The sequence below is a fragment of the Leptodactylus fuscus genome, chromosome 9 (assembly GCF_031893055.1).
Source record: "Leptodactylus fuscus isolate aLepFus1 chromosome 9, aLepFus1.hap2, whole genome shotgun sequence".
NCBI lineage: Eukaryota > Metazoa > Chordata > Amphibia > Anura > Leptodactylidae > Leptodactylus > Leptodactylus fuscus.
This window is the reverse complement of record NC_134273.1, coordinates 73392523-73403561: the sequence shown is the minus strand read 5'-3', so window position 1 is coordinate 73403561 and position 11039 is coordinate 73392523. Positions and strand designations below refer to the sequence as shown.

Below are 11039 nucleotides of genomic sequence, written 5' to 3'. Positions count from 1 at the left end.
AGTCTACACCCGCGGGTAAAGCGCCGGGACCGGACGGGTTCTCTGCTCGCTTTTATAAATGTTTCAGTTCCCTCCTTTCCCCGGATCTGGCGCGGGTGTTTAATAGTGTGGGGGATTCGTCTCCGTTCTCTGCGCAATCCTTGTCTGCCCTGATCACTGTGCTTCCTAAGCCTGGTAAGGACCCTGTATGCCCGGGGAGTTACCGGCCTATTTCCTTAATCAATATTGATGTGAAATTGTATGCAAAGTTGTTGGCGAATCGCCTCTCTTCCTTCATGCCTGCTTTGGTTCATAGTGATCAGGTCGGCTTTATCCCGGGTCGGGAAGCGCGTGATAACGTTTGCAAAACTGTTCTGGCCATCTCTATAGCCCGCTCCTCTAAGGTTCCTCTTTGTTCGCTCTCAATCGATGCCGAGAAGGCGTTTGATCGCATTCATTGGGGTTTTCTTCGGGAGACCCTTGCACAGATCGGGGTTGGCTCCGGTTTCCTGGGCAAGATTTTAACGGGAATGCGTCGGCGCGTGTCCGGGTGAACGGAGTGATCTCGGATTTTTTTCCGGTCCGCAATGGTACCCGCCAAGGTTGCCCCCTCTCGCCTTTGCTCTTTGCCTTGGTGATGGAGCATCTGGCGGTGGCGTTGCGTCGTTGCCCCGATGTCCACGGTATACAGTTGGGTTCCCGTATGGTCAAGGCGGCGCTATATGCAGATGATCTTCTGCTGTATGTCTCTGAACCACGGGTTTCGTTTCCGGCTGTCTTACGTGAATTCTCCCGCTTTGGTGCCCTTAGCAATTTTAAGGTCAATTTATCTAAGAGCGAGGCTCTTAATGTCTCACTTCCCCCTTCTGAGGCTGAGTTCCTGTCTTGGTCTTTTCCGTTTCGGTGGCAACCCTCTTCCTTCAAATACTTGGGGATCCGTATTTCTCCTGATCCTGCTTCCCTGTTCCAACTTAATTATCTCCCGCTTTTGGATACTATTACCTCTGATCTACGTTTCTATGGAGCTCGTCTCCCCTCTTGGTTTAGTCGCATTCATGCCCTTAAGATGGATGTCCTCCCTCGGTTCCTGTACCTATTCCAGGTCTTGCCCATCCCTCTTCCCCACGCTTTTTTAGCCAGGGTACAGTCGTTGTTCGGGAAGTTTGTGTGGGGTTCCTCTCGGAGCAGACTGGGGTTCAGTACTCTTGTCCGGCGTAAATATAGGGGTGGCGTTGGTCTCCCGGATGTGCGCCTTTACTATCGTGCCTCGGTTTTGCTTCGTCTGTTCGATTGGCAGTTCCGTCGCCATGATAAGCAGTGGGTTTCCATCGAATTTGATCTGATTTCGTCTTCGCTTTCCTCTTGGCCATGGATCCCTCCGCACTTTCGTCCTAAATCCCCTGGCCTCTACGTTCTCCCTTCGCATTTTCTGAAAGTATGGGATCTGGTCTGTTCTTCTGGCCGCTTGGCCCGTGTCCCGGGCCCTTTGACTCCCCTCTTCGACAACCCTATGTTCCCTCCTGGTTGCTCGGTTGACCGGTTCCTCTGCTGGGACCGAGCGGATTCTACTTGTCTTCAGGAGGTGGCGGGTGATTCTCCGCTCCTTCCGTTCGCCCAGCTGTGTAGTTCTCACCCTGACCTGCGCCTCTCGTGGTTGGAGTACGCTCAACTCCAGTCCTTTCTGAAGCAGTTTTCGCTCACTCCTCGCCTCTCTTCTCCTCCATTAGCCCTTGAATCCTATGTCGGGCGTCAGACCTCCCCCTCTCGTGCCCTTTCGCTTCTGTATGATGTTCTCCTCTCGGATGTCACTGCGGAACTCCCTCCCTACGTCGCCGCTTGGAACGCCGACCTTCCTGTGGGTTTGTCATCTGCGGATTGGGACCGGTCCTTTTTGCTCTCTCACAAGCTGGCCCTCCCTTGTAGTGCTCAGGAGAGGAATTATAAGATTCTGTCCCGGTGGTATAGGTGTCCAGTGCTTCTCCATAGGATTTTTCCCGCTGTTCCGGACTTGTGTTGGCGCTGTGGCTCTGCTAGGGGTACTATGTTGCACATATGGTGGGACTGTGACGTTCTGCGCCCCTTTTGGGACGCGGTGTTTTCTTTGTATTCCAGGGTCAGTGGGCGCTCGGTGACTGTCTCTCCCCAGCTGGCACTTCTGTCGGTTATCCCTGGTAAGCTGTCGGAGATTAAGAGGGACCTCCTGGGGCACTTTCTCGTGGCCGCCAGGACCGTCATCCCCAGACACTGGCGCAGCCCTACCCCTCCCTCCTTGATTGAGTTCCTCCAGGAGTTCCTTCTTATTCAGCGGATGGAGACCTTGGTGGCGGAAGATTCCCCTGACTATTCCAAGTTTGAACTTCGTTGGCGTCCCTGGATTATGTTCCAGGAGTCGTCTGCCTTCTCTTCTGCCTTTGCTTGAGTGTGACATGGCCGTCTGTTTTCTTCTCCTTTTCTTCTTTTGCTTCCGTTGTGGTTCTTTTAGTCTTCGTCTTGTGTTTGTTTGTTTGTTTCTTGTCTATTCCTTTTCCCTTTCTCGTTGGGCTATATTTGATTTGTGCGGAGGGGGGTCTTTTTGGCCTCCCTGTCCGCGGACTGTTATGTTTTTTCATTATTGCTCGACTTCATGTTTGTTCTGTATTATTTTGAAAAATCTTTAATAAAACCCGTTTAAGCATAAAATCAAAATCTTAGGGTCAATGCACACGGAGTTTTTGTGCGCTGATTTTGACATGGAATTTTTTGGCGTTTTTTGGTCTTTGATGCACTTTTTACATCTCGTGGTTTTTGCCTATTCCGCAACATGGAATTTCCGCATCCCATTGACCGCATTGGTTTTTGCAGGCGGAATCCACCTGAAGGAAGCTTTTTTCCCGCTTGCGGAAACATTCCACGAGTAGAAAAAAAGCGAGTGGAACCCATAGAAGTCTATGGGGAGGCATTTTTTTTCCACATGGATTCTGCGCCAAAATTAGCGCACAAAAACTCTGTGCATTGACCCTAACTTTCTCTAGGGTCACCCTAGCGTTTGGCTTTGCTTCATTTACACTTGCATAGGGACTCGAAAAACAGAGAGCTCTACCACTTTAGGGTAAGTTCAGATGGAGTTTTTTGGTCTGGAATCTGAGGCGGTGTTCCGAACCAAAGACCGGGTAGCCATGACTGAAAGTGCGTGCACTGCACCGGTATCTAGCCGCGCACTCCGCTCCGGATTAGGACCAATGAACGGGCCTAGTCCAGAGTAGGGAGCGTCTTCAGGCCGAATCGTGAGGCGACTTGGCCTGAACAATGAGCACCTCGCTTCTTTTTCCGGAAAAAAGCCCTGAGCAGCTCCCATCGATATCAATGGGAGTCATTTTTTTGGTCAAGATTTTGAGACGGCTGAAAATCCTGACAGAAAAACTCGGTGTGAACCTACCCTAAAAAGTGGTTACCTGAGGACCCCCACGGACCCCATAAACTATAATCCGCCTTGCAGGGCTTTTCTCCCCATAGGTGATACCTACGGAGACTCCAATGCAGATGTGAACCTGAACTTAAGGGGTTAAAAAACTGCACTGGAAACCGTACGGCTCTAACAGGTCTAAAGTCACGATGGAAAAAACCGCACTGTGTGAATATAACACGTCACACTTTATTTGCACAAGCAAAAGAAAATTAAACTTATTACAAAAAAAGCTATTAGTGGAGTAAAGCTGTGGTCATGTACAAGCTGGTATCAAGGAGACTGTGGTGACTGCTCCCCCTCAGACATGGAGTGACAGACAGGCCCGTCACACCTCAGGCCGCCTCACAATACAATCCTCCGGCGCGTCACATTCGGCAATTTCCGTCCAGTGTCGTCGCTCGGCTCGCCCAGCGCTCGGCTCTTTCCGTCCCATCGGGCGGCGCCATTTTGTTTATGTGTGGAGTCGGCGGCGGAGCAGCAGTTTAAGATCACGTAAGGAGCGGAGACCAATCCGGCAATGGACGGGTAGGTTTTTAGGCTGCAGGCTGTGGTGCTATGTGCGGAGTGAGTGTGGCCGTGCTGACAGGGTGTACGGGCACCGGGCCGCTGTGTGAGGTGAGCTCCGCCGAGTTACCTCAGACCTTGTGCATCCCCGTTATGGCGGGAAGGAGTCGCGGCTCTGCTTACAAGCTGGGCCGTAGGAGCTCGTCTCACAGCTGGTGTGCCCGGTTAGGGCTGTGGGAGGGAGGGTTTAGGAAAGTCCGCTGGAGGCGGAGGACGGGCCTGGGTGTGAAGGCCGTCTGGAGATGTGTCACCTGGGCCTCAAATTACATATGGCTGTGTACTGTCATTGTTATCGGCACCTCCACACTCCTGTGATGAGAGAGCTGCCTCCTTCTTAAAGGGATAGTGCACTTGTTATCTGCCTTCTATTGTTCTCTGGGTGCAGCCGCTTTGGGCTGGGGATTGGCTGACTATAGTCACTGAGGCCAGGGCTACGGTCTATGGCAAGTGAATGCGGTTATGTTTCGACTACAACACCAGCAAAATTTTGCAACTATGAAGGATTTTTTGCATTAGTTGTAATTTGTGAGTGTGACAGTATTCATGGTCATTATTGACAATAAAGCTGCGATAGTCTGCAGACTTTGGCTTTGCACTTAATATTACAGTCAGAACCACTCCATAGCCTTAAAGGGATTGTCCAGGGAGCATTAAATCACTTACCTGTTGTCGGGGATGCTATTGAAGGATCCCGGGGGCTTCGGCACTGTCATAAGGTGACCCAAGCAAGTGTTCAGCCCCAACCAATCCTTCTCCCATCTCACATTTGTTACCTGTGAGATCGGGCAGCGAGGGATGGGGCAGAGCAACCTGGGGAGCCCAACGTTGCCTCAGATCATAGGACCCCCGAGGTTGTCGTTGCAGGAACTCCGGGGTCCATGGAAAGCATCCTTGGCACCAGGTAAGTGATTTAACGCTCTCCGGACAACCCCACAGGTTTTATTGTGGACGATCTTCAGGTTTCCAGGCTGGTTTCTTCGTCTTTCTTCATGTGATCATTGTCAGTACCTGTCTAGTCACTCGCTCTCCTCTCCTGTGTTCAGGTATAATATAATAATTTTTATTTATATAGCGCCAACATATTCCACAGTGCTGTACAATTTGTAGGGTTCAAATACAGACAGAAAGATACATTACAAAGAAAGTCGATTGAGGGCCCTGCTCGCAAGAGCTTACAATCTATGAGGTAGAGGAGGTGACACGAGGTATTTCCAGGTCTGGCTTTGCTTTTACAATGATTTATATATACAGTATATATAGGGGTATACACTTTCTAATATTGATTACCTATTGTTTATATAGGCTGTTAATAATAGATCTGCCAGGGACCCCTACAGATCAGCTGTTAGGGGACATTCAGCGCCTCTCCTGGTAATGTTTACATGTCAGGAGCTGCTTACTCGCCATATAGGTGATTACAAACTGACCCCAAATTCTTACTTTAGAACAGGGGTAGGGAAGAATAATAATAAAAAAAATTTATTTCTATAGTTATATTTCTATAGGGAACCTTCGGCTCGCCAGCTGCTGTGAAACTACAACTCCCAGCATGCCTCATTCACTTCCATGGGAGTTCCAAGAACAGCAGAGTAAGTATGCATGCTGGGAGTTGTAGTTTTGCAACGGCTGGAGAGCCGTACGTTTCCTACCCCTGCTTTAGAGCATCCACGTTAGTGTGGGAGGGATCATGTGACCTCGGCCACTGTAGCCTCCTTGTAAGAAGTCTTAGACGCGGTCGTATGATGCGGAGGTCTAGACTGTTATTAGGGGATCTCATGTGCCTGGTGACAGAGTCTGGTCTCATACTGGTTCTACAATATCGATGAATAAGACTTGCTAAAATTCTCCTAGACTTGCAGATTGCCGTGTGCATATCACTTCTGCTAAATTCATTTCTTGCTTTGGCTTAAAAAACAAAAAGTTTTTTTTCTGGGACTTAAAGATCGATAGGGGTCTGACATCTGTGATCCCGGCCATTGAGTGCTGGAGCCTCTTCAGTAGTAGCCAGGGGTAGTGCCCACACATTTTTGCATTGGCCGTGCTTAGTGTCGTAGCTCAGCCCATTCTCTTGAATGAGACTGAGCTGCGATCCGGCCATGTGATCTATGAACAGGAGGCCACATGGCCTGTGAAGCAGAAGCCATGCTCTGGGAGAGGTGATGCTGCTTTGAACAGCTGATCCTTGCAGGTCCTGGCTGTCAGACCCTGCAGATCTTCAGATAGGTCATCAATTTAAAACTCATGGAAAGCTGATCTGGATATAGTGTTAAGTTAAAGCCTTCATGGTTGCAGCCAAAGATCCTATCAGCAGTTTTGGAGACCTGTTGTTGGTATAGTAAGGAGTCTGGTTATGTCTATGGATGGCTGCGCTACCCTTGTGTTTGATTCCTGTTTTTTCCTAGGACTTCTCGGCGCCTGCTGTCACTTCCCTGTACATTTGGTTACCATTGGGGAGCAGCAGTGTTATCTATAGCCTGCGACAAGTCATGTCTGGTAATGGCTTTCTCCCCCTCCGACAGCTATATAATGTGTATGTCCAGCCATAGACTTCTGTAGGGTCCTTCTATATATTCCTACTATTTCATATGGAGATTTACTGTCAGCATTGCACAGAATAATCCTATGACGGTGTAGACAGTGGCTCTGTAATACTGAGCCTCCTTGTACCTCTAGGTAAGACGGCTGCATTGTCTGCCTGACATCAAAGGTTGCTTTTACATGAGCTTTATGCAGACACATTTTAGTGTTGACTTAGGCAGGGACCTAGCATAGAAGTAGGAAATCTGGCTACAGTTTGGTGGAGTGGAAGCGTTGTATGTGATGTATGACTCCAGACTGAAGCTTAAAGGGATCCTATCATTGGATACCCTTTTTTTCTGACTAACCTGTAGGAATAACCTTAAGCAAGGCTATTCTTCCCCTTCCTTTAGATGTCTTCTCCGCGCCGCCGTTCCGTAGAAATCCGGGTTTTCGGCGGTATGCAAATGAATTTTCTCGCTGCACTGGGAGTGTCCCCAATGCTGCGAGAGAAATTTCCAGCGACGCCTCCATCATCTTCTGGAATGCCCTCTCCCTGTGTCGTCTTCCATCCTGGGTTTCAATCTCCTAGGCCTCAGGAAAAGCTGACTGCACATGCCCAGGCCACAAGAAAATGGCTGCTTACACAGTAAGCTAGTGTATGTAGCCATTTTCTTGTGGCCTGGGCAAGCGCAATCGGCTCTGCCTGAGGCCTAGAAGATTGAAACCCAGGACAGAAGAAGACAGAGGCGTCACTGGAGAGTTCTCTCGCAGCTTTGGGGATTGGTGTAAAACAAACAAAAAGGATATTCATATCCTGGGCATTTTGTTTCCCTGTCTCGGTCACCTTTCTTCCTATGCAAGAGGTGGGGAGGGTCACATGACCACCAGGACCAACCAGTGGCCTCAGCGGTCCATGGTAAGGAACTAGTGATATGTGAGTGATGTCACCGATCCCAATCCAATCATGTGGCTTCCTGCACAGGAGAGCAAGGGAGCAGAAAAGAACAATGGAGCATCTCATATAAGGGAGTATGATCCCTGATCCATGCCCAAACGATCCTGAGGATAAGCCATAAAGAAGAATAGAACTCCCTGGATAATCCCTTTAAATATTATCTATTGTGTTTTAACTTATTCTTCTGTCAATTTTTGGCGGACTTTGCAACGGACACAGATGTGAACCTAGCCTTAACCTGATGCCTTCACGTTGTGCCTGTATACACTGTGTGTATGACATGTATACTACGCTAACCTATGGCAGGCACTCACGGGTTACTACAGCCATACCCATAGTGATCCACTGGTTGGTCCCAAATATATTGCAGTGACTACAGTATAATCAGGATGGGGGTTTTGTGAAAAATATATTTTGGTAATGTTTCTTATTCACCCTGAGTGGATATATTTTCACAGGAAAAAAACAAGACACGTGTGAGAAGTTTCTGGATCAGGTTTTAATACGTGTAATCTTGAGGGAGCAGACCTAGACGGCTCCAGCCATTCATCCGGCTTATCACTTATACTGTACACATCTAGTAATATAGATCTGTGACTTTAAGCTTTTTCCATTACATTTTGGTTGTTCTCCGTACAATGCAAAACCTCCTTAAGCAAAATTCTCCAGAAAGTATGGATTGTGAATAAATCTTGTTTAAAACTGCGCTTGAAAATGGAAGTTGTATACTGCTTGCTATGGGCAAGGAGACTCTTTAGGGCTCATTTACATGGGGCAAGGGGGGCAGATTCTGATGCCAAATCCACCTCAGAATCCACCCCCTCACAATAGAGGTCCATGTAGACCGCTAGCTTCCTTTGTTTCCGTGAGCGGTATGTTCCGGCCCTTTCTTCAGGCTGATTCAGCCCCGGCGTCCGCCTCACGACTGCACCCTCCGGATTAGGCCCATTCATTTGGGCCTACTCTGGAGCGGGAAGCCGCGACAGTCGCAGCAGGTGCATTTTGGTCCACATCAAAATCACCAAAATATGCTGTCCCGTGCCCCGTGTGAACTAGCCCTAAGAGTGGGATGTGTATGTAGTTTGTCATGATGTCATTGTATGGTCAGCAATGTATATGTGGATCATAGTAGAAAGCTCCTTTTGCTTGCTTTGTCCCTCCCTGTATGCTCCAGTGTTTGCCCCATTAGTATCAGGCAGAGGAGAGGTAAATGGGCTTATGTATGTGCCCCGACATATCTCCCTTGTATCCCGATACTTTATCATTGTCCGGGCCTTCCCTCCACCTATTGTAAAGTGAGAGGCGGCTGCTTTGTCCGCGCACATTGTGATCCTGCCACTTGGATATGATATCTCCTTTTAACACATTATTTGTATAATCTTCTGCTTTAATTTGATGCACAGTAGAAAAAAAAAACCGCTTATGGAAGAGGGAAGCTTTGTTTTGAGGACAGTCTGGCAGTGGAGGCTTCAGCCATATGGAATTGGTCCTTTGTATTCTGGCATTGCTCCAGAGAGAGCAGTCAGCACATTACATGACTGTGTCTGGCAGGGAGGGGGGGGGTCTCTGCTTATTGTGACCACTGCATCCACCTTCATAAATGCAGCATGATGGAGATAATTGAGGCAGACAAAACAATGGCCTGGCCGAGATCAGGCCTTGAGAACACCCTGTAATAATAGCTATATGTATCATAGGGCTGAGGAAATGCTGCTGAGACTCGCACTGGCATCTGATGTATTAACACAAGCCTGTAATAAAGATGGCTTTCCTCTTGTGGCATTTTCATGGCAGCCTAATTATTTTATTTATACTGAAATCAGAAAATGTAGTTTGTATAGCCTGGAATAAGCAGTGTACTGTTTCTGTATATAGGGAGGCAGGCTATGGATTTGTTATGCGGTGTTGTCAGGCCATTGCTACAGTCTGAGTAGTAGGGGGGTCAGGTAGCCAGACTATGACACCACAGACCACTGAAGCACCTGGTTATTGGGCATGCTGAGGGTATGGATGGCTTACCTAATAATAGTCTGTCCTTGAAATACCTCTTTATTATGATACAAGATTTCCCCATTCAATACTCAAACCCAGGCCACGGATATGAAAAATGGTTGACAGTGGACGGTTGAAACACTGACTTTGCCACAGATTGTGAATGGATTGTTTCTTTATGTGATTTGGGCTTGTTCCAGGAAGGCTTTGTGCATTCCCCAATTTGATGGGGGTGTGACTGCTGAGACTCCTACTGATGCCTAAGAATGGGGGATCCTTCACCCCAAAGCCTGACTGAAAGTGGACGTGACTGGTGGTGGACGTTGCTTCTACTCTCTGCCGTTTCTGTAAAATCTGTTTCTTGCAATATGTAAGTTACGCTCAAGGAGCACAGGGGGCGTTTATGTACACGAGTGTACTGCACCTGTAACAGACCACTGCAAAATGGCGGACCGAGAATGCACAATCTGCTCTGCCTGAACCCAAAGTGGCAGAGAGGATTGCCCATGCACAAGATTTCATCCCCATATAATAATAATAAATTTTATTTATATAGCGCCAACATATTCCACAGCACTGTACAATTAGTACAGCCTTAGATGCCTACGCAAGGCAGAAGATCAGGAGAAGATGAAGAGGGGCATTAACAGACTTAACTAAGGGGTGGTGAGAGGTTATAACGCAGGGGTGCTCGGAGCACAGAAGCAATGCGCCCTGTGCTCCCTGAGAGTAATTTGCATATTGTATGTCGAAACAGATGTTTACAGACACAGTGGGGAGAAGAAGAGTATGGAATGTAGGAATAGAGTGGCCTTCTTAAAGGGATTCTACCACTAAAACGCTGTTTTGTGTGCTTTAGACGTCGGAATAGCCTTTAGAATGGCTATTCGTCTCTTAACTTTAGACATTGTCTCCGCCGCGCCGTTCCTTAGAAATATCGTTTTTTACTGGTATGCTAATGAGTTCTCTGCAGCAATTGGGGTGGGCCTCAGCACTCAAACGGTGATGGGGGCGTCCCCACTGCTGCCTGAGAACAGGCTCCAGCGACGCCTCCATCTTCAGCTGCATCCCCTTCTCTGTCCTCTAGAGCCGACTGCGCATGCTGGCCGGCGGCCATATTTTCGAGGCTGCAAGGCAAGACTGCGCAGGTGTCAGAGCTGACGAAGAAGGAAAACGACAGCGAAGGGGAGGATGCAGCTGAAGAAGAAGGTGTCGCTGGAGCGGGTTCTCGGGCAGCAGTGGGGACGCCCCCATCGCCGTTTGAGTGCTGGGGCCTGCCCTCATTGCTACGGAGAACTCATTAGCATACCGCTAAAAACGATATTTCTAAGGAACGGCGCGGCGAAGACCACGTCTAAAGGTAAGAGACGAATAGCCTTTCTAAAGTCTACTCCAACGTCTAAAGCCAACAAAACAGCGTTTTAGTGGTAGAATCCCTTTAAAGGCTTTACCAACGTACCATTAGGTAAAAAGGTGATTTTCTAATGACAGACTCCCTTTAATATCTTTAAAAAATGTGACCTTGGAAATGCGTCCTGAACGTGTCTTGTTCTGGTTGATAAAATGGAATTTGAGCATTGTCTG

General features: G+C 48.3%; 1 protein-coding gene across 1 annotated transcript in view; it reads left to right on the top strand.

Moving 5' to 3' along the window:
* Positions 1–3781: 3781 nt before the first annotated feature.
* Positions 3782–11039, top strand: part of PTBP2 (polypyrimidine tract binding protein 2) — a 33313-nt gene continuing 26055 nt past the window's right edge. Inside the window, exon 1 of the mRNA XM_075286744.1 lies at positions 3782–3949. Within this exon, the coding sequence (XP_075142845.1) occupies positions 3942–3949 (8 nt within the window). The 5' untranslated portion in view covers positions 3782–3941. The remainder of the gene's footprint in view (positions 3950–11039) is intronic.